Source organism: Elephas maximus, chromosome 11 (genome assembly GCF_024166365.1).
Source record: "Elephas maximus indicus isolate mEleMax1 chromosome 11, mEleMax1 primary haplotype, whole genome shotgun sequence".
NCBI classification, from domain to species: Eukaryota; Metazoa; Chordata; class Mammalia; order Proboscidea; family Elephantidae; genus Elephas; species Elephas maximus.
In genome coordinates this window covers 87042579-87066710 of record NC_064829.1, presented here as the reverse complement: position 1 = coordinate 87066710, position 24132 = coordinate 87042579, and the positions used below count along the sequence as shown (strand labels likewise).

Below are 24132 nucleotides of genomic sequence, written 5' to 3'. Positions count from 1 at the left end.
TAGGCAATGTGACGAGTGCAATGTGACAAGTGCTCTTTGTAACCACATTTCTCTCCTAGAGTCCTCACAAAAAGCCTATTTTAGGGAGGAAGACATTGAGGGTGTAAATATTATCTAGATCGCAGCTGGGTAGGAGTAGAGCATTGATATCTTCCTGCGCTGTCCAGATCCACATGTTTTTAGCTGTCATACCACACTGCCTCCTAATTCTATCTGGTTCTGGCTGGGTCCTTTATTCATGCACCCCTGATATAAACCCTACATCACAGCCTCTCTGTTTGCTCCTAGTTGTGCACATGGATGGTGCCCACCAGGGTGCTAGAAGCCCCGCCCCATGTGTCTGGTGACGCTGGGGTTCTTTCTACTTTCTTTGCTCTAAGTTTCTTTGTTCCTTCCTCAAACAACCATCCTTTGCTCCCCACCGAAGGAGGAGCTGGTGGAGGGAAGGTGAAGCTCAAATATTATAATAGCAGCAAACACAGAGGTGCTTCCTGGTGTCAGGGGCTATTCTAAGCGCTCATACACTTGCACTCATTTAACCCTCATAACAGTCTTGTGAGGCTATTATTATTCTTATTACCTCCATTTTACAGATGAGGAAACCAAGGCAGAGAGGACGAGTAATGTGTCCAAACTCACACTCGAGTGATCAGAACCAGAGGGTCTGGTGCTCCTGACCAGCAAACTCCGACCATACCTGGCCCATTCCACCAAGACGTTTTGGTTCCAGCAGTCTCTGACATTTGGCTGTGTCCCTGGCCCAGGTTCTGTCGTTGTTGTTGTTAGGTGCTGTCAAGTCGATTCTGACTCATAGCGACCCTATGTACAAAAGAATGAAACACTGTCTGGTCCTGAGCCACCCTCACAATCGTTGCTATGTTTGAGTCCATTGTTGCAGCCACTGGGTCAATCCATCTCATTGAGGGTCTTCCTCTTTTTTGCTGACTCTATCCTTTACCAAGGATGATGTAGCAGAAAGTCTCACCATCCTCATTTCTAAGGAGGATTCTGGCTGTACTTCTTCCAAGATAGATTTGTTTATTCTTTTGGCAGTCCATGGTATATTCAGTATTCTTTGCCAACACCACAATTCAAAGGCATTGATTCTTCTTCTGTCTTCCTTACTCATTATCCAACTTTCCCATGCATATAAGGCAACTGAAAATACCATGGCTTCGGTCAGGTGCACTTTAGTCCTCAAGGTGACATCTTTGCTTTTTAAGACTTTAAAGAGGTCTTTTGCAGGAGATTTGCCCAATGCAATACATTCTAGGATCAGGTTCTAGGATTCCCATAATAAATCCCCTTACAACCCAAATGGCTCTAACTAACCTACTTGGGCAAGTGCAAAGTTAGAAAACAGTCCATGAGACAATCCTCACCTCTGACACCACCTGTACATTGAAGGTCCCCAAGCCCACAGCCATCTGTGGTCTCTGTCTCCCTTGCTGGGAGAAAGGACAGTACTTGTTGACATTTTGCGCCTCGGAGGGAGCAAAATGAACATGTTAACTTTATCTGAAAAATTATTTCTAAAGCCTCTTCTAATGTAACCGGCTATGAGCCTATGACAAACTGAAGATAAAATGGGAGCATGTCGGGGAGAGGAAGCAGTAGCGGCCAAGCTGGAGAATGGGGAGAGGGTACAACTTGAAAAAGGAGATGACAGCAAGTAGGCTGGAAAAAGGAAGAACATGTAGACCTCCCCTAAGCCCCCTCCTTCACTTCAAGCACAGACTTTGACCTAGCTCTGTTGATGACCAAGCTCAAAGAGATATCAGTACTCTGCTTTTAAAACATAAAAAGTCTTGTGCACCCTGGGCAAAGCCCAAGTGCCAACTAATATCTATAGAAGGGAAGAAAAAGGATAGATTATTTCTTCTATTTATCCTTTTACTCTGAATGTGCATCTGTTCATTTTTGTGTGTTGCTAGGTGTTAGCATTTGAAAATGTTGGCTAAGCTTGCTCTCTGATTTGAAAGTCAAGAAAGTGTCATTTATTTTTGACCCAAACTAGATTGTTTATTTGACGTTTAAACAGAAGACCATTCCTGTGATGGTTAAGATTCTGTGTCAACTTGGCTGGGCCATGATTCTCAGTGTTTTTATGTGATCACTTCCATGATGGGATGTGCTGTGAGTAGCCAATCAGTTGAAAGGGAGTTTCCTTGGGTGTGTGGTCTGCATTCAAATATAAGCAGATGTTCTGGCTCTTTTGCTTGCTCTGGATCCTACAGCTGGCTCCTGTTCATCAGACCTCCTGTTCTTGGGACTTGAGCTAGCAGCTTACCTGCTGAACTTGGGATTTCTCAATCTTCACAGCCTGTGAGCAAGAGCCCTGCTTTCTGACCTGCTGATCTTGGGTTCGCCATCCCCTGCAGCTGCGTGAATCAGGAGAAGCCTCTATCCTGATCCACAGGCTTGGGACATTCCAGCCTCTACAACCACAAGCAGTTTCTTTGATATAAATCTCTCTCTCTCTCCATATATATATTTATACACTTTACTGGTTTTGTTTCTCTAGAGAACCCAGCCTAAGACAATTCCCAACTGTACTTCTTCCCCATTGCTCAATATTAAAACTTGTTCATGTTTACAAATGAACATGTCTAGTACACAGTAAGAAGTAGTGGTCAAAAACAGGGGGTTCAGGATATAGAAAAGGCTATGTTTAAATCCTGGTTCTGTAGCTTGTTAGCTGTGTGACCTTAAGTGAATTATTTACTATCTCGAAGCTTCAAATTTTCCTTTGGTAAAATGGGGATGATAATTGTAGTATAATTGTAGTATTGTTGCAAAATATGTAGAACACTCATATGGATTAAGTTGTGTCACCCAAAAAGATGATATTAAAGTCCTAACCCCTGATACTTGCGAATGTGATTTTGTTTAGGAATAGGGTCTTTGAAGATGTTACCAGTTAAGTTAGCATGAGGTCATACTGAAATAGGGTGGACTCTAATGCAACCCGAATGGTGTCCTAGGAAAGAGAAGAGACACAGAGGCAGGATGGCCATGTGAACACACAGGCAGAGATGGAGTTATGCAGCAGCTGCAAGCCAAGGAATGCCTGGAGCTACTAGGAAGAAAGGATCTTTCCCTAGAGCCTTGAGAAAGAACATGGCCCTGTCGACACCCTGAATTTACCTTCTATTTTCTCTGCTTTGAGCTGCTGAGATTCAACTGTGTGTGGAAGACACTTGGCATCAGCCCCTTCCCAGCACATGCCCATGTGCAAAGGTGGATTGCTTAAAGGTCATTTTGGACATTTGGAGAATGTATTGACCCTATTGCTTGGCGATGTGGAATCTGTTGCTGACTGGGCTCTTTCTCCAAAGGTTTTCTCCCATTCCTAAACCCTTGAGCTTGCTGGTCCACCCCTCCCCAACCTAGAATGCTGCTCATCCCTCCTCTCAATCCCTTGTCCCTCTCTCTTTAAAATATCTGACTCCTGACCATCTCCTCCTACTCATGACAAAACAATGTTGTTCACACTAACTGGTAGCTGGCAGCCAGCAATAAATCTATGATTTTCTTTAAGACCAAAGACCCACATTCAGTTTAGGAAATTTCCCTTTGAAAGACAAGTCAGTTTGTTCTGTTTCAGCTGCTAAGTGTGTATCTCTTGGCACTTGTTGTGTGCTTACTTACTTCTTCATGTGGGCCTTATTTCAGAACTCTGTCTGGTCCCCTGGCCAGTCTCTTATTTTCTTTTAAGGGCAGGGATTGTAACTCTGTGACTTTGTAATCATAGTCCCTGGCATGTAATAGGGTAATTATTAGTGAAATGAAACGAAAATTAAATTTTGGAGACTGCATTTTGGCAATCTGCATTAAAAGCTTTAGAACTGTGTGTACTCTATGGCCTAGAAATTCCATTTTTTGCAATCAAGTCTAAAGATACAATCACAAATAAGTGTATTCAAGAAAAAAAGTACTATATAAGAGAAAAACATTGGAAACATCTTAAATATCCCATAATAAGTCATAATTAAAAATTATGCTTATATTTATCTGTGTAACTTTTAAAAAATAATGTTTTCTAAGAATTTTTAATGAAATTTTCCTTAACATTAGGTGAAAAAAGCAAGTTGTAAAACTGGATAAACACAATGATCACAATTTTGTAAATTATATAAATATGCATGTAGGAAAATCAACTGAAATAAAATGTATCAAAAGGTTAGGTGTGTTACAGAGAACCCGTGAGGGAGCAGGAGAGCAGTGGGATGCAGACCTCAAATTTTCGTAAGAAGACCAGACTTAATGGTCTGACTGAGATTAGAAGCACCCCGGCGGTCATGGTCCCCAGACCTTCTGTTAACCCAAGACAGGAACCACTCCCAAAGCCAACTCTTCAGAAAGGGATTAGACTGGACAATGGGATAGCAAATGATACTGGTGAAGAATGAGCTTCTTGGACCAAGTAGACACATGAGACTATGTTGGTATCTCCTGTCTGGAGCAGAGATGAGAGGGCGGGGGGGGGGGGTGGTCAGAAGCTGGCCAAATGGACAGGAAAATAGAGAGTGGAGGGAAGGAGTGTGCTGTCTCATTAGGGAGAGAGCAGTTAGGAGTATTTAGCAAGGCGTATATAAATTTTTGTATGAGAGACTGACTTAATTTGTAAACTTTCACTTAAAGCACAATAAAAATAAGGTTAGGTGCATTGATTGTTGAATGGTGTGATTCTGAGTGATTTTAACAGTTTTCTTTCATTTCTTTATATTCTCCAGATTTCTTTTACAATGAACTTATACTAAATGTATAACTTATAATAGTATATATAACTTTAAAATTATAATTTATTTTATACATTATAATTAATAATAAAAAAAACTGTTACGTCTTCTTAGTTCATCATAAAGTCCTGAAGGACAGGGACTGTATCTTTGGTTTTGTAGACAGCCCCTTTTCCAGGGGCTTCTGATTAATAAGCACCCCAGCGAAGTTGCTAACAACCGGTGCCATCTTTCTCCTAAAATGTTCTTTTCTTCTAAGGGCTGCCTTTGGAAAAAAAAAAAAAAAAAAAAAACTTCTCATCAGGCCTAGAGTGCTCTGACTCTTCCTTATCTCGTTTAATTTGACCTGTGCTTGGCTGTTCCTTAGGAGTTTGCCTCCCTGCAGACCCCCCTCGAAGACTACCTACAATTGGGCAACTGGTATATACAGGTGAATACCAGTGTAATCAAGCCTCCTGTGGTTTTCATTAGCATTACTCTCTTAAATAATTACCGGAGACAATGCCAGAAACCAGTCCCCTTCCCAGGCTGTCTGTGGAGGCCAAACAGAACCTTGGCTGGGCGAGCCGGGGCACGAAGGAAGCGAGGCGGCCCGGGCGGGTCGGTGAGAGCACGGTTGGAGGATGACTAGGTTTCCTTTCCCGCCCGCGGAGAGCCCCTGACGAGGGCCGCCAAGCGGCATCTTCGGGGCGGGGCCGCGGAGGACGGGGCGTGGGGCGTGGCCTCTGGTGGGCGGGACAAGGGCGGGGCCTCGGGCGCGGGGAGGTGGGGCAGTGCGCGCCGGCGTCCCCGTTCCTCCCGCGCGCGTTCTCCGGTGTCCCGGAGGCGCGCGGCCAGCCCCGCTCGGCCCCGCCACACAGGGAGTCCGCGGGGCGCGAGGCAGTCGGACCCGGACAGCGGCCGGGGCGCACGGCAAGGAAGCGGAGTCGTGGGGTACAGGCGTGGCGGGTAGGGTCGCGGCTCCCAGAGCCCTTCTGCAGACCCTGCGGAGCGAGGGCGACGACGAGGCAGCCCGGGGCCGAAACCATGAACCGGAGTTTCCACAAGTCTCAGACCCTGCGCTTCTACGACTGCAGCGCCGTGGAAGTCAAAAGCAAGGTTAGCGCGGAGGGGTCTGCCCGGCCGGGGGCTTTGCACCCCCTTCAAATGAATGGGGAGGACGCGGAGGGGCCTGACAAAGTGGGAGGGAGAGGCGCCGGCAACAACTTTCCGAGCTCGTGCACTGCCCGCCCCTCGGCGCGGGGCCGCGCGGGGCCGCGGGATGCACAGGGGTCTGGCTGTTTGCGGGCCCCGCAGACAAAGCCGGCGCCCAGGATGGTCAGCTCGGAGCCGGCGCGGCCGGAGGGCCGAGGGCCAGCGGGAGCAGCTTGCGCGGGGCCGGAGCGCTCTGCCAAAACTGCTCTTTTGTTCAGCCAGCTGAGGGGCGACCCGGGCGCTCTGCACGTTCGTAGGGAGGGCGGCGTTTCCTGGGCGAACCGGGGCCGTGGGCTGCTCGGGGTCGGGCTTCTTAGAAAGGGCCCTGGCCGCGCCGCCTCCTTCGCGTTGCGGAGGAGACTCCTTACCAGCGATGAGGCCGGCCGCGAGCGTCCTGAGTGGGACCGCCGGACTAGACTCCAGTTCCAGCACCCAGTCCGGACTGAATACCCCCGCCCCACCCTCCAGTTCCCTGGTGTCCTGGACCCTCTGATTCCCAAGTCTCCCGGGCCCTCTGGTCCCCCTGGCGCGCCCCCTGGCTCCCGAGTTCGGCCCCTAACTCACCACCTGGCTCCCAAACCCTGGGTCTGGCTCCAGGCACCCCCTGGACTGGACCCCTCAGGCCCCCAGCCCAGCCCTCCAGTCCCGCGTTTACCCCGGCCGGTCCCCAGGCCCTGCACCTCCAGACGCCCGCGCCCGGCCCGAGCGTGCCCGAACCTGCGGGTGATCGGGTGTGTGTGGGGACGATTGTCTGATAGGATCAGGCGAATGTGCCCTTTGCGGGGGCGGCTCCCCTACCGCGCCTTCGCCGCAGAAGAAGGTCTCAGTCGTGGACCCGCAGGCCAAGGAGCAGCCTCAGCCTTTAGGGTCCGGAGGAGGGGGTGCTCGGCCTTGGAATGATTGCTGCCCAAGAGGAGCTCTCTTGCACCCTTTTCTGCACCACCTTCCTTCTCTGTAAAGGGGTGGGCCGCGGAAGGTGGGCTCGAGACCTCGCTCCGCGCCCACCTGGGGCCCAGCCTCTGGGGAGATGTCTGTGGAACCCGGGAGGCGAGTCCAGCGGTACCCCTCCCCTGGCTGCCCAGACCCACCGAGGGGTCTCTAGGGGCAGAACAGGCGGGGCTGTTTTTCGACCCCTTACTTTCTCATTAGGAGACCCTGCCCTTCCCCCACGCTAACTCTAACTCTGGCCACATTCCCTCTTCTGCCCAGGAGTGCCCACCGAAATCAAATGTCCTCTTTGGGTTATGTAAGGGGGAGGAAACTGCGAGCATGAGTGGGAGGCAAAAATAACCGTCCAGTTTCCTTAATTTGGTCAAATGTAACTTTCTAGAGATGCACCGTCCAGCACAATAGCCACGCGTGGTATCTACTTTTTTAAAAGTTTTTATTTTGATATAATTGTAGATTGACAAGAAGTTTTAAGAAATAATAAGGATCCCCTTTTTAATGGTAACACCGCGCACAGCTACCGCGCAGCATCGGACCCAAGAAGTTGGTGTGGATGCACTCCCCTGACCTCATTCTTCTCACCAGCTGGATGCACACATATGTGTGAGAGTGAATGTGTATGGTGTGTGTGACTGCGTGATAGTGTATATGTGTGAATGTGTGTGTGAGTATAAGCATGTGAGTGTGTATATGAGTATGTGTGACAGTGTGAGTGTGTGGTGTGTGTGAGTGTGTGCTTGTGTGTGTGCAAAGTGTGAATGCATGGAAATTGTGTGATTAAGTGCCTGTGGTATATGTGAGTATGTATATATGTAAGAATGTGTGTGAGAGCATGTGAGCGTATGTTCCACAGTGTGTGAGCGTGTGGTATGTGAGAGTGTGTATATGTGTAAGCATGGGTGAGTGTGTCGTGTGAGGGTATGTGTGTGAGAGCATGTGTGTGTATGAGTGGAACAGTGTGAGGGAGCATTGTGATTGTGTGTATAAGTGTATGTATGTGAGAGAATATGTATGTGGGAGTGTGTGTCCGTGTGTGTGGTGTGAGAGTGTGTGTGACTGTGGGGCTCTGAGTGTGTGTGTATTTAGTCCTATGCAGTTTTTTTTTATCATATGTGTAGTCTTGTGTGACTACCAGTGCGGTCTTTTTACAGTGGCTTCTTAATTTCATTAAAATTAAAAACTCAGTCCCTGTGTAGCACTGGCCACAGACAGCATGGCTGAAGAGGACCAGAGGCACAAATCAGGCCTGGATCCCCTGGGGGAAGTCCGCCTGGGAGAGGGTTAGGGCTGCTGCCTTTGCTCCAGGCAGCGAGGAGCCTGCCTCAGGCCACTGTGTCTCAGGGAGCAGCTGCCTGACTCCCTCTGCTCTGCCCAGGTGAGGGCACTCTGCAAGGCCCACATGGCCTGGGCCTGTGGCCAGCTGGCTCGCTGGACACTGCCCCCCGCCCCCCCAGCAGGCTTTCAGATGATGGCCGGAACTTATTGTTTGTTCAGAGAGGCCCAGGCTCTTCCCTCTGGACACCCTCCCACAGACCGACTTTGTAGTTGGTAGTCGTTAGCACAAGAGATGTTTGAACCTATTTTGAAGAATAATAAGAAAAATTGTTTGCACCAGGCTTGGGCATTGGCGCAGCTCGGCAGGAGCCTGTTTCTACTCCATGCATTTGTGTCAAAATAGAGCAAAACTTGATGGAAAACCTGTCTTTACTCAGCCTCCTGCAGCACCATACAACTTGGGCTTTTACATGGGGAGAATGGTGGTGAGGAGCTGGGCCCAGGCAAGGCCCGCCCTGCTCTCTTCTCGAACTTCCAGGCTCTTCCGAGTCTCAGTTGTTTAGTCTGTAAAACAGCGCTATACCTGTTCTGCGTGCCTCCCAGAGCCAAACAAGCTGATGAATGTGAAGACATTCCCCACGTTGTAAGAGAGTTAAGAGCTGTGGGTCAGGATCCTGTGGTGTTTCGGGGTGTTGGGTCTGCAGACCTCCTCCAACCCTCTCAGAATTCTTGACATTGGCCATACCCTACAACTGGTCAGCTCCCAATGGCCTGGGGACAGGGTCCAGGTGTGCAGCAGGGGTGGGGCATGAACTTGACTTGGTGACTCCCTCCCCTTCCCCAGAGACCTCAGCTTTTGCACCAGTAGTTCTCTGTGCCCCAGGCCAGCTGTTTGTACTTTTGGTTGTGGTAATTAGGCCGAATTTTGCCACTTACCTTTGGCTTGTGCCTCTCCTCACAGAAGACCTGAAGGTGGGGAGGGAGGCAGATACAAAGACATCTGGGTGGGGCGGGGGGGAGGGAGACACATTTCAGACCAGGGAGATAGAGAGCGACACGATGCCCTTAGGAATTGAGTAGTGCCTTTAACTGCATCTGTATTTGTCAGCCCCACTGGCATCTGCGCATCCTGCAAGACTGAAGGGAAGCATTCATCTCATCTGCGTGCGATGCTCTGTGCGAGGGTTGCTGTGTCTCCACCCCACCCACTCACCCTGGCTGGAGGCCCCTGTATTACCTGTCTGAGTTATATATTCCCAGGCTCCTTCCAACTCAGACATTGATTACCAGCTACTCATGTTCTCCATCCCTGAGCTAATGGCTGAAGCCCATGTTTTTTCTGACCTGCGTGCCTCTGGTTTTGTTGCTTCCCCGTCTGCTTTGTCTAAAAATCTACCCTACTTTGATGACCTCTTAAAGTGCTTTCTCTTCTACAGAGATTCCTGATTCCACCACCAGTGCCCCCCCTACTTCATCTGACCCTTTCTCATATTTCTGTATCTCTTGTGGCACGGGATAGAACTCTGGCTTAGACGTTATTTTTCCTAAGCAACTATTATATAACTATACACTGTAAGCCCTTTTTAAGGAAGGGATGGTGTTTACACCTCATAAGTCTACAGTAGCCACTGTATTTGGGAGAGAACAACTCCATTGAAGTTTTTAATCCAGTTTTTGCTTCTTTGTTTAAATAACATTGGGGGCTTTTTTGGATTATATAAAGCGCATTGTTGCTGTAGAAAATTTAGAACCTATAGCCAAGCACAGAGAGGAGTAAAAGCCATTGGTTAATGGTCCCATCCAAGGTGAACCACTGTTAGCATGTTGCTCAATGTCCTTCTGGTATTTTTTGTACCCATGTGTACATACATACATTTTCGTCTTCTAGCATTAACATTTCTAGCATTTCGTCTTCTACTCTGTCCTATAGGGTCGCTATGAGTCGGAATGGACTTGACGGGAGTGGGGTTTCTTTTTAGCATTAGGATAATATTTTATAGGCACAGTATTTTGTAGACTGCCTCCCCTCCAGTTTAAGAATGTTTTGCACATGTTTCTCATGTCATTAATATTTTTAGAAATGTTTTTTAAATGACTACATCTTACATCTACACCATAATTTAACTGATATCCTGTTTGAGTTATTTCCATTTTTTGCTGTAATAAACAATGCTGCGAATAACATCTTTATAGTTAAATCTTTATGTAAAAATGATATATACAACATATGTAATATAGACTACATGTATAAAGTATATGAAGTTTAAATCAGTACAGAACTCTGATTATTTCTTCAGAATATAATCCTTGAAGTGAAATTACTGGGTAAAAGGGTACGCACTTTTTTTTTTAAATAATTTTTGTTGTGCTTTAAGTGAAAGTTTACAAATCAAGTCAGTCTCTCACACAAAAACCCATATACACCTTGCTACACACTCCAGTTACTCTCCCCCTAATGAGACAGCCTGCTCTCTCCCTCCACTCTTTCTTTTCATGTCCATTTCGCCAGCTTCTAACCCCCTCCACCCTCTCATCTCCCCTCCAGGCAGGAGATGCCAACATAGTCTCAAGTGTCCACCTGATCCAAGAAGCTCACTCCTCACCAGAATCCCTCTCCAACCCACTGTCCAGTCCAATCCATGTCTGAAGTGTTGGCTTTGGGAATGGTTCCTGTCCTGGGCCAACAGAAGGTCTGGGGGCCATGACCACTGGAGTCCTTCTAGTCTCAGTCAGACCATTAAGTCTGGTCTTTTTACAAGAATTTGGGGTCTGCATCCCACTGCTCTCCTGCTCCCTCAGGGGTTCTCTGTTGTGTTCCCCGTCAGGGCAGTCATCGGTTGTAGCCGGGCACCATCTAGTTCTTCTAGTCTCAGGATGATGTAGTCTCTGGTTCACATGGCCCTTTCTGTCTCTTGGGCTCGTAATTGCCTTGTGTCCTCTGTGTTCTTCATTCTCCTTTGATCCAGGTGGGTTGAGACCAATTGATGCATCTTAGATGGCTGCTTGCTAGCGTTTAAGACCCCAGACACCACTCTTCAGAGAGGGAAGCAGAATGTTTTCTTAATAGATTTTATTATGCCAGTTGACTTAGATGTCCCCTGAAACCATGGTCCCCAGCACCCAGCCCCTGCTACGCTGGCCTTTGAAGCATTCAGTTTATTCAGGAAACTTCGTTGCTTTTGGTTTAGTCCAGTTGTGCTGACCTCCCCTGTATTGTGGGTATGCACATTTTTAAGGCTTCGAATACACATTGGTAAATTTTCTCAAGAAAGACTCTTGTACTATTTTACCTTCTCAGTTTCACATCTACCCATCCATCCATTGCTGTCTCTGTCCCCACCTTCCAGCCCGAGCACTGGGTATTCTCTCATTCCTTGCCAATTTAATAAGTGAATTGGTATCGCAGTCTTATAATTTGCATTTCTTGAATTGCTATTGAATGGAAAATTTTCATATTTGTTGGCTATTTATATATCTTTTTTAATTGTCTGTTTGTGTCTTGTATCCCCTTTCTGTATTAGCTAGTGTGTTCTTTATTGATTTATGGGAGCTGCTTGTCCACAAAGGTTTTGCCACTCAATCCAGATGGTGTCGAGGGGAGCTCTGGGCTCGGGAGTGGCCTTGTGTCCCAGGGAGCGGCCTGGCCCCCAGGCATTAAGCCAGGGCTCCCAGAGGTGGGTGTAGGAGGAGCCGTGCCACCAGCTGGGCTCTGTGCCTGCATGTAGCATCTATGTCAGCATGTTTCTTCTGGTCCCCGAGATCTTATCTTTGGCTGAGATGATTGGTGGCCAGACCTGGCACTGTAGATGCATACCCTTCCACCTGGGGTGACGTGAGATAGCTGGGGAAATGGAGCCTGAGCCGGGCAGGCTTCTCCTGTTGGGTGCTTGCCTCCCGTGGCCCGTTGGGAGCTGCCTAGACAGGTGTGACTCACCTGCGTGTGTCAGCTCCACCCTTTTCAGATCCGGTTTTGTTGTATCTGTGGATGGCTGTGTTTAAACAGGTCCGACGACTTGATTCAGGAGACTCTTATCAGGGACCCAAGTGGGGAGCATCAGTTTGGTGGGTGCTGATGGCATTGATGCCTCCCTAGACCACTGCCCAACTACTGGCTGGGCCTCAGCCTTTCCAGGAGGCACGCTGGCTAGGACCCCTGCATTCAGCTGGAGGGTCATCGTTCTCCCAAGTTCAGCTGAAGGGAAGGAGTGTCTGGGATTGGAGGATGCAGTCGTTCATGAAGTGCCAACATTTACAACTCCCGTCTTTTCCGGTAGAAGGGCCTGCTAGCCTTTGAGAGTTAAGTAGGGTGGAGCAACTGGAGAGGCAGAGCAGGAGCCTCCCAAGCAGCCACCTCATGGGCTCAAAGGCTGCTGACGTGTTACATCCACATGCTCACCAGTTCCCCACTTCCTCTCATGAACCTGGGGAGTGGCAGGTGTTACGTTTCCTTGAGCACGCTGGGGATGTGACCGCGGTTGGGGCCTGCTCTGGGCTATTAAGGTTTATTTAGCCACCCCCTGGGCCAGACACTGCTCTCAGTGCATCACAGCTGCAAATGGCAGCTCATGACTCTCTGTCAACCCTGAAGATGGGTTCTGCTGTCACCCCATTCTACAGAGGGAAAACTGAGTCACAGGGGCTAACTAGCCTGCCCAAGGTCATAAAGCTCACACGAGTCTCCAAAGTCAGAGGCTGCTGGAGGAGAAGGCTCCTGGCTCATCGTAGTAGCCTACAAACTTCAGACTCGAGGTTGGATGCAGATGAAGGCATGCCCACCTCACCTTCCGTAGAGTAACAGGTCTCCATGGTCTGTCTGGATCCAGACCTTGTATGAAACAGCTGGAATGGTGAGGTCATATGCTTTCTGAGGAAGAAATTCTATCTTCTTGTAGCACTATAGGATATTCTGGCTGCATGGCCTGAAGGGAAGTCCTCTATTCAGTGACTGTTGTTAAAAGTCTGGTTGCATCTATCCAGTTATTCATTTACTGAGCAACTACTTTATTCCAGGTGGTGCTTATGCTGGGCACACCAGGGTGACCAAGACAGGGAGCATCCTGGCCTTAGAATCTGTTGAAGGTTCAGTTGAATAAACAGCAATTTTGGGGGAAGTTTTTTGTGTGAAGGAGGGGGTTCTTCATCCTGAGATCAAAGGTGTCACAAAATCAACAACTTCACATCCCCTTGGGGCCAGAGGTTTACAAGTGTTAGCCTGCCCTGCCTTGGCCAGACCAGCTATCACACTCAGGCTCCCATAATTGCTCCTGTCTGCTCTCTGGCATCAGCGGCCTGCTTGGGCTGGTTGAAAACAAGTCAGAGGATCTTCCGTTCCAGCTGGGTCTCCACTGCTTTCAGAAGAGCTGGCCTCCTGTCTCCATCCTCCACGTGTGCTCAGAGGGCGTAGCCACTGGAAGACCAACTTAGAAAGCTGCTCGAAGGGAAAACTTAGCATCTGGGATGTGAAGGCCAGTGCTTTGCACGTAGGAGATGCCCAATAGATGTTGGCTTAGTTGAGCTCAGATGAGGATCAACTAGAATTCCCAGGCAATTGCTAGTTTAGAAATGGTCCGTTGGGTACTTTAGAAGGGGAACAGCTTTTCGAAGGTGACAGTTGGCTTGCTCCCCATGCAACTCTGAGAGAGGTCAGCAGTCTTGCCACTTCCCTGCCTGTGAAGGTCACCAAACACATTGATGTTAGTGCCTGCGGGGGGGAAGGGTGGGGAGGGAGAAATAAGCTAAACCAAACAGAGAAACTCTGAACATTAAAAGGAAATTGGTTTGACTCAGCAACAAAAAGACAAACAACCCAATTAAAAAATAGACAAAAGGACTTGAATAGACATTTCTCCAAAGAACATATACAAATGACCATTAAGCACATGAAAAGGTGCTCAGCATCATTAGTCAACAGATAGATAAATGCCGTCAAGTCGACCCCATCTCATGGTGACCTTTTGTACAACAGAATTAAACATTGTCCAGTCCTGCGTCATCCTCATAATCACCGGCATATTCAAGTCCATTGTTGCAGCTATTGTGCCGGTCCATCTCACTGAGGGTCTCCCTCGCCCTCAGTGGCTCTCTACTTCACCAAATATGATGTCCTCTTCTAGCAATTGATCCATCCTGATGATGGGTCCAAAGCAAGTGAGTTGGACAGTATCCTGTTATGATCCATAAGGTTTTCATTGGCTAACTTTTGGAAGTACATCACCAGGCCTTTCGTCCTAGTCTGTTTTAGTCTGGAAGTTCTGCTGAAAGCTGTTCACCATGAGTGAACCTGCTAGTATTTGAAATACTGGTGGCATAGCTTCCAGCATCACATCAATCCCATGGACAAACTTCCAGCATCACATAAAGCCACCACAGTATGACAAACTGATAGGTGGATCATGGCCCATGGCATTAGTCATTAAAAAAAAAAAAAAATTTTTTTTTTTTTTTTTGTCATTAGGAAGGTACAAATCAAAACCACTTTTTAAAAAGAATTTTTGTTGTACTTTAAGTGAAAGTTTACAAATCAAGTCAGTCTCTCACACAAAAACTCATATACACCTTGGCACATACTCCCAATTGCTCTCCTCCTAATGAGACAGCCTGCTCTCTCCCTCCATTCTCTCTTTTCATGTCCATTTCGCCAGCTTCTAGCCCCTCTACCCTCTCATCTCCCCTCCAGGCAGGAGATGCCAACATAGTCTCAAGTGTCCACCTGATCCAAGAAGCTCACTCCTCACCAGCATCCCTCTCCAACCCATTGTCCAGTCCAAGCCCTGCCTGAAGAGTTGACTATGGCAATGGTTCCTGTCCTGGGCCAACAGAGGGTCTGGGGGCCATGACCACCGGGGTCCTTCTGGTCTCAGTCAGACCATTAAGTCTGGTCTTTTTACAAGAATTTGGGGTCTGCATCCCACTGCTCTCCTGCTCCCTCAGGGGTTCTCTGTTGTGTTCCCTGTCAGGGCAGTCATCAGTTGTAGCCAGGCACCATCTAGTTCTTCTGGTCTCAGGCTGATCTAGTCTCTGGTTTATGTGGCCCTTTCTGTCTCTTGCGCTCGTAATCGCCTTGTGTCCTTTGTGTTCTTCATTCTCCTTTGATCCAGGTGGGTTGAGACCAATTGATGCATCTTAGGTGGCCACTTGATAGCATTCAAAACCACTTTGAACCATGTCTTACCCACTAGGATGACTGTTATCAGAAAACAGAAAATAACAAGTGCTGGTGAAGATGTGGAGAAATTGAAAGCCTTTTGCATTGCTGGTGAGAACATAAAATGGTGCAGCCTCTGTGGGAAACAGCATGGTAGTCCCTTAAAAACTTGAATATAGAATTACCATATGACCTGGCAATTCCACTTCTAGATGTACATCCAAAAGAATTGAAAGCAGATACTTGTGCACTAGTGTTCATTGCAGCACTGTTCACAGTAGACAGAAGATGGAAACAACCCAAGTGTCGGTCAACAGATGGATGGGTAAACAAAATGTGGTATATCCACACAATGGAATGTTACTCAACCATAAAGAGAAATGAAGTCCTGATACATGCTATGGCATGGATGAACCTTGAAAACATGCTGAGAAAAAGAAACCTGTTATGGATTGAATTGTGTCCCCCCAAAATATGTGTTGTAAATCCTAACATCTATGCCTGTGGTTATAATCCCATTTGGGAATGGGTTATCTTTGTTATGTTAATGAGGTAGGATTAGTATAGGGCGTATCTTGCATCAGTCTCTTTTGAGATATAAAAGGGATTAAATGCAAGCTAGAAGCAGAGATGGGGTAAGATAGGTGCCTAGACACATGGAGATCTCCAAGGAACCAGGGAACAGAAGTTAAAGGCATGAGGAACTTCCCCCAGAGCCAACAGAGAGAGCGAGCCTTCCCCTAGAGCTGGTGCCCTGAATTTTGAGCTCTAGCCTCCTAAATTGTGAGAAAATAAATTTCTGTTAAAGCCATCCACTCGTGGCATTTCTGTTATAGTAACACTAGAGAACTAAGACAAAGCCAGACACAAAAGGACAAATATTGTATGATCCCACTTATATGAGACATCTAGAGCAGACAAATGCTTAGAGACAAAGGTTCAGTAGTAGTTACCAGGGGCTGGGGGAGGGTGAAGGGAAGTTATTGCTTAAGGGGTACTGAGTTTCTATTTGGGGTGATGAAAAACATTTGGAAATGGATAGTGGTGATGGTTGTACAACTTGGTGAATTGCCAGACTGTTTTCTAAACTGGCTACGCTATTTAACATCTAGTATTTATACAGTTCATTCACTCAGTATTTTTTCAAGTGCCCACTATGCGTCAAGCTCAGTGAGGGATAAAATGGGGACCGTGTTTTATCTTTTACAACTGTGAAGCTCAGCACAGGAAAATAACTGGTTCAATGAATAAATTCCTAATTGATGGTTTGGTGGAGGGAGGTCCAATAAAGAGAATTATGTGGGTCATTGGACACATGCCACCCAAAATAACACATCTGTAAAAGCGTCGTAGTACTTTCTTAAAACGGTGGTGACTCGGTGGTTCTTGGGTTGCTCTGCTGTGACAGTGATGCGCTCCTCTTTTGGGAGTCAGTTTGGTGAAGGAAAGCGTGTGGGGTGGGGAACTAGTGGGTCGTGGCTTCCCAGGCCCTCAGGACTGCCCGCCTACCTGACATGTGGGATTGGCTGTGTGGTTATTGGTGGAGATCCCCATGTGCTTCCCCCATCAGTAAGAGTGGCTTATTGTGCCCCCTCTGGGGTGAGTAATTGTTTTTCTAGAGCTGGGACTGAATGTGTAATGGTGTGAACCGGGGCAGGCAAGGGTAGCTGCGGACACTGAGCATGCCGCAGATAGGAGCCTACTACAAGTGCTGAATGGGTGTTCGTCGTCTGTTCGTGCGTGATGTTTGAGTGCTGGCTGTATGTTGGGTTGGTTCTGTGTTCCCTAAGGCAATCCAGTTCCTGCTCGTGTGGGGCTTGTAGCCAGGTGAGCTGTGGGGTTGGGAGGTATCTTAGACATGATTTGCTGCTAAGCAGATTTGGACACATGAGGACTCTTTGCTAACACTTGAGTGGCCAGTGGGTCAATAGTGGGTAGGCTCCCGTGGCCTGTCCTGAGCCCTTATGCCCCAGGGGCAGCTTGGAAGCCCGGGTACCAAGAGTCAGAGCCTTCGACCCCACAGGAACTTCACACACTGTGAGCCACGGTTAGGGGTGTCTATGAGTCAGAGATGCCCTCCTAGAACTGTGAGCACCCAGCAAAATATAGCAATTGAGTGAAGAAAGTATGGGCACACCGGTGGGGGCAGAGGGAACATACATGCAGTTTCCACACAGTACCTTCGTGTGTGTAAAATGTCTTCTGAGGGTACGTAAGACTGGAGGTCACGGATTGTTGGTGCGGGGTCACTGGGATCTGGGAGGCAGGGATGAAAGAAGTCTTTTCACTGAACACTGTTTGAACTTTGAGCTCTGTGGTCACAATCCTGTTCAAACTATGAAGAAAAACACACCAAACAGTGATAGTGTGATCCAGTTTTTAAGAAAATCACATGTGTTAGAAAAACCTGGAGACAATGATTTTCCTCTGTATGTGTGATATGCAGAGTGATCCCTGGAGCTGGCTCCACATAGAGTCACACTGGTTGCCCTTGGAGCTGGCCTGCTTGCATACGACTCAGCCACACACAGGTCACAGCAGACACCCTTGGGGTCACACCAGACTCCAGGTCTCTGTTTTCCTTCTGATTTCTTTTCTGTTTTCTGTCCAGAGTGAGATTTGATGGTCTCTGCTGTTTTCCCTAAGGTGGACATGTCCCCAGCATATGTGGTCAGCTTCCCAGCACCCCATGCCCCATGTGCAGGAGTGGTAAGAACACCTTTTAAAGACAGCAGAGTGTTTTGAGGAAATGACGAAGGACTGTGGAGACTCAGAGTTAGAAAGCTTTACCCTTGGAGTTTGATTCCCCTTTTTGTGAGCAACTGGGACAGGGGTGGTCCTGAGTCAGACATGTTATGACAGAGACCATGCTCAAGTGATCTTCCCTCTCTGAGGGTTAACTTCCTTCTTCTATTGCTGTTGTTAGTTGCTGTCTTGTCAATTCCAACTCATGGTGACCCCATGTGTGTCAGAGTAGAGCTGTATAGGGTTTTCAAGGCTGTGACTTTTCAGAAGCAGATCTCCACGCCTTCTTCTGACGTGGCTCTGAGTGGGTTTGAACCACCAACCTTTTGGCTAGTAGTCAAGTGCCTAACCGTTTGTGCCACTCAGGGACTCCCTTTTTTTCCTCTATAAAGATTAAAAACAATGTGTTAAAAGTCAACGCCATGTGAGCCCTCAGTTCCCACCGCTTTTCTCTGGGTGGTGAGACAGTGAGGGCTGCCCCTTCCTTTCGGGTCAAAAGATGGCATTGTGGAGGCCCAAGGGGTGAAGAAAACACTTCCATTTTCATCCCGTCCCTCTGAGCCTTTATGAAAGGCGCAGACCGTGACTCTCATACCACAGAAGTCTGGTGGCTGTTTTCCCACATAGATGGTCCCTTTGTGGGGCACTAAGGTTGCACTTCCGTCAGCAGACGCAAGCTGTTTCAAGTTCTTAGGTAACTAGTAGCTGAGCGAGTTTAAGGTGAAACCTTGGGACCATCTTTTGAGTTGTAAGAAGAATGAACTTTCTAGGGACTTGGAGTGGCAGCCGCTCAGTGTAGTGGATGGAGGGCTTGACCAGCGTCAGGGAGGGGGTTTATTCCAGACTGGTGCAAAGTAGCTATGGTCGAGGCAAAGCCCTGAGCCTTTCTGTGCCTCATCAGACATGAGGTCCCAGAAAGGCATCCCTGAAATCAACGTGCGCTGAGGTGGTTGACCCAGACTAGAGGTGCCCATCAAACGTGGGCCCAATGTGTGGGTGAGGAGAGAGCCTCACGCATTGAGAGGTTTGGCCTGACCTTACTGAGTCAGGACTCGGATGTCTTAGGCAACTAGAAGGACTTCGGATTTCTTCTTTTACACAGACTCAGGGATGTAGACCTGCAGACCCATTCACGCCCTGAATTAAGTGTGTTTCTACATAGAATGGGTTTGTTTACATGTACAGGTAAGCTTAGATAAAACTCGTTGCCATCAAGTCGATTCCGACTCACAGTGACCCCATAGGACAGAGTAGAACAGCCGGGTAGTGTTTCCGAGGAGCAGCTGGTGGATTCGAACTGCTGACCTTTTGGTTAGCAGCCGAGCTCTTAACCACAGCACCACCAGGGCCCTGAGCTTAGATAGGCTTCCTTATGTATTGAGAAAATTAAAGTTTTACATTTCTATGATTTTTTTAACCTGGAAAATAAGAAATAATCATGGTAATGGTAAAGGTGAAGAATTGTCCTTGGGGCATGTTTTGGGGAGCGATGCTGAATGATGAAAATAGATTTATATTGCCAGAGCCCTGTTGACTCCTAAACTGCCATTCATACTTTTATTTTCTGGATTGGAGAAAAGGAACTGGGTGCTGCAGGTGTTGGATTTCTCCAGTGTGGGGCCAGGGTGGCGTAGGAGTGCAAGGGAATACATGTTCCACCCTGCTCAGAGGGCCTGCCCTCTGTCCACCTCATCAGTCAGCTCGCCAGACCCCTCGGAACTGGAAAAGCTTGCCCTGCCAGCTGGGCTGGTCCAAATCTCACATCCTGCGTTCTCGGCAAGGCCTAGCAATAATGGGACGCCAACCTCCCTGAGTCCTTAACTCTCATCTTCTAAATCGATTGTGGCTGATAGCAGGGGACTGGAGCCCTTTGGTCCCTTTGGATTTCCTGTTTGCAGCAAAAGCAGACCCTACACAGGTCTACCCAAGGCCAGCCTCCAGGACTTTCCACAGTTCCAAACTCAGCTTCTAATCAGCCTTCAGTTGACAGTTTAAACAAATTTCCTCTTTGAGGTTAGCTCTTTTTAAAATAACATCACTATTAAGCTAAAATTCACTCTTTTAAGGCACAAAAATTGACGGTTTTTAGTATATTAAAGAGTTGGGCAACCATCACCACTATCTAATTTTAGAACATCTTCTTCACCCTCAAAAGAAACCTTGTGCTTATTAGCTATCATTCTCGATTTCTTTCTCTCCTTAGTCCATGGCACCCACTAATTCACTTTCTGTCTCTATAGATTTGCCTATTCTGGACATTTTATGTAAATAGAATCAGAGAATATTTGGTCTTTTGTGTCTTCTTTTACGTAACGTTTTCAAGATTCATCCATGTTTTGGCATGTATCAGTACTTAATTCCTTTTTTGACCCAATAGTATTTCATTGAATGGTAGACCACAGTTTGTTTATCCGTTCGTCAGTTGATGAACATCTGGCTATTGTGAAAAATGCTGCTATGAACATTTGTATACAAGTTTTTTGTGGACAGATGTTTTCATTTCTCTTGGATATATACCTAGGAGTAAAATTGTCGGATCTTATGATATTTGAGGGTCGGCAGTTCGAATCCTCCAGGTGCTCCTTGGAAACTCTATGGGGCAGTTCCACTCTGTCCTATAGGGTCTCCATGAGTCGGAATCAACTCGACAGCACTGAGTTTGGTTTTTTGGGTTTATGATATATGATATTTGAAGGAACGGCCAAACTGTTTTCCAAAGTGGCTGTACCATTTTAAAATCCCACCAAAAATGTATGATGGTTCTGATTTCTCCATATTCTCACCGATACTTGTTAGTGTCTACCTTTTTCTTATAGTCATCCTAGTGGGTTTGAAGTGGTAACTCATTGTGGTTTTGATTTGCATTTCTCTAATGACTAATGAGGAAACGCTGGTAGTGTAGTTGTTAAGTGCTATGGCTGCTAACCAAAAGGTCAGCAGTTCGAATCCACCAGGCACTCCTTGGAAGCTCAATGGGGCAGGCCTACTGTGTCCTATAGGGTCGCTGTGAGTTGGAATTGACTCGATGGCACCAGGTTTGGTTTGGTTTTGGTAATGACTAATGATGTTGAGTATCTTTCCATGTGCTTGTTGGCCATTTGAATGTTGTCTTTGGAGAAATGTCTTTTCAAATCTTTGCTCATTTTTAACTGGGGTATTGTTTTTATTGATGAGTTTTAATAGTTCTTTATACATTCTGGATGCAAGTCCCTTATTAGATAAATACTTTGCAAATATTTTTCCCGTTCTATAGTTTGTCTTTCAACTTTTTTTTTTTTTTTTAAATTGCACTTTAGATAAAGGTTTACAGAGCAAATTAGTTTCTCATTAAATATTTAATACACATGTTGTTTTATGACATTGGTTGCCAACCCCATGACATTCAACACTCCCCCCTTCTTGACCTTGGGTTCCCCATTACCAGCTTTCCTGTCCCCTCCTGCCTTTTCATCGTTGCCCCTGAGCTGGTGTGCCCATTTAGTCTCGTTCTGTTTTATGGGCCTGTCTAATCTTTGGCTACAGGGTGTACAGGTGACTCCTGTACTGAGTTAAAAGGGTGTCCAGAGGCCATACTCTCAGGGTTTCTCCAGTCTCTGTCAGACCAGTAAGTCTGGTCTTTTTTTATGAGTTAGAATTTTGTTCTATATTTTTCTCCAACTGTGTCGGGAACCCTCTGTTATGATCCCTGTCAGAGCAGTCGGTGGTGGTAGCCAGGTACCATCTAGTTTTGCTGGTCTCAGTCTGGTGGAGGCTGTGGTAGTTGTGGTCCATTAGTCCTTTGGACTAATCTTTCCCCTGTGTCTTTGGTTTTCTTCATTCTCCCTTGCTCCAGATGGCGTAGGACCAGTGGAGTATCTTAGATTGCCGCTTACAAGCTTTTAAGATCCCAGACTCTACTTACTAAAGTAGGATGTAGACTATATTCTTTATAAACTATGTTATGCCAATTGAGCTAGACGTCTCCCAAGACCATGCTCCCAGTCCTCAGCCCAGTAACTTGGTCCCTCAGAGAGTCTGGATGTGTCTGTGAAACTTCCATGACCTTGCCTTGGTCAAGTTGTGCTGACTTCCCCAGTATTGTGTACTGTCTAACCCTTCACCAAAGTTACCATTTATCTATTGTGTCTTTCCACTTTTTTGATGCTGTCCTTTGTAGCACAAAAGTTTTTAATTTGATGAAGGCCAACTTATCTATTTTTTTTTTCTTTTATTGCTTATGCTTTTGACATCATCTAAGAAATCATTACCTAACCCCAGTAGTGAAAATTTAATTCTGTGTTTTCTTCTAAGAGTTCTAAATTTTATAATTTTACCTCTTACATTTAGGTCCAATTATGGTTCAATTTTAGCTCTTATATTTAGGTCTAATTATGATCTAAGTTAATTTTTGTTTAGGACTCTAAACTTCATAATTTTGCGTACGGATGTCCATTTATCCCAGACCATATGTTGAAAAAATCGCTTCTTCCTGTATTGAATTGTCTTGGCACTCTTGTCAAAAATCAATTGATCACAAGTGTAGGGATTTACTTCTTGACTCTCATTCTATCTAATTGATCTATGTGCCTATCTTTATGCTAGGACTACCATGTAAATTTTGAAATTGTAACGTGTGAGCCATCCAACTGTGTTCCTCTTTTCAAGTTTGTTTTGACTATTCTGGATCCCTTGAATTTCCATATAAATTTTAGGATCAGCTTGCCAATTACTACAAAAAAGGCCTCCAGGGTTTTGAAAGGCATTGTGTTGAACCAGTAGATCAATTGGGAGGAGCATTGCACTCTTAGCAACATTATGTCTTCCAATTCATGAATATGTGGTATCCATTTATTTAGATCTTTTTTTTTCAACGATGTTCTTTAGTTTTCAATGTAGTATTGTACTTTTTTTGAATTTAATTCTCAGTATTTTATTCTTTTCAACACTGTTGCAAATGGAGTAGTTTTCTTAATTTCCTTTTCCGGTTTTTCATTGCTAGCGTATAGAAGGAAACCCTGGTGGCGCAGTGGTTAAGTGCTACAGCTGCTAACCAAAGGATCGGCAGTTCAAATCCACCAGGTGCTCCTTAGAAACTCTATGGGGCAGTTCTACTCTGTCCTATAGGGTCGCTATGAGTCGGAATTGACTCGACGGCAACGGGTTTGGCTATTTTTAGTGTATAGAAATAAAATTTATCTTTGTATATTGACTTTGTATCTTGCAATCTTGCTGAACTCTTTTGTTAGTTCTAATAAGTATTTTGTGGATTCCTTAGGATTTTCTGTATACAAAACCATATATGCAAATGACCCCACCCATCTGTCAGTTTGTCATACTGTGGTGGCTCAAGTGTTGCTGGAAGCTATGCCACTGTTATTTCAAATACCAACAGAGTCACCCACTATGGACAGGTTTTATCACAGCTTCCAGACTAAGACAGGCTTAGAAGAAGGACCTGGTGGTCTTCTTCTGAAAAAATTAGCCAGTGAAAATTTCATGAACAAGCAGCGGGACATTGTCTGGTATAGTGCCAGATGATGAGCCCCTCAGGTTGGAAGGAACTTAAAATATGACTGGGGAAGATCTGCCTCCTCAAAGGAGAGTCGACCTTAATGATGTGGATGGAGTATAGTTTGAGGACCTTCTGAGGTGGCACGACTCAAAATGAAAAGAAACAACTGCAAACATCCATTAATAATTGGAACATGGAATGTATGGAATACGAATCTAGAAAAATTGGAAGTCATCAAAAATGAAATGGGCTGCATAAAGATCGATATCCTAGGCATTAGTGAGTTGAAATAAACTGGGATTGGCCATTTTGAATCAGACAACTGTATGGTCTACTATGCTGGGAATGGCAAGTTGAAGAGGAATAGCATTGCATTCATCATCAAAAAGAACATTTCAAGATCTATTCTGAAGTTCAGTGCTATCAGTGACAGGATAATATCCATATGCCTACAAGGAAGACCAGTTACTATGACTATTCAAATACGTACATTAACTTCTAATGCCAAAGATGAAGAAATTGAAGATTTTTCACCAACTTCTGCAGTCTCAAAACATGCAATCAAGATGGTGATTAGAATGCAAAAGTTGGAA

At 46.3% G+C, this 24132-nt stretch overlaps 1 protein-coding gene across 1 annotated transcript in view; it reads left to right on the top strand.

Annotated features, from left to right (window-relative positions):
* Positions 1 to 5673: 5673 nt before the first annotated feature.
* The window catches only part of PARD6G (par-6 family cell polarity regulator gamma), a 75191-nt gene continuing 56732 nt past the window's right edge, over positions 5674 to 24132 (top strand). Inside the window, exon 1 of the mRNA XM_049902137.1 lies at positions 5674 to 5840. Coding sequence (XP_049758094.1) covers positions 5769 to 5840 — 72 coding nt within the window. The 5' untranslated portion in view covers positions 5674 to 5768. The remainder of the gene's footprint in view (positions 5841 to 24132) is intronic.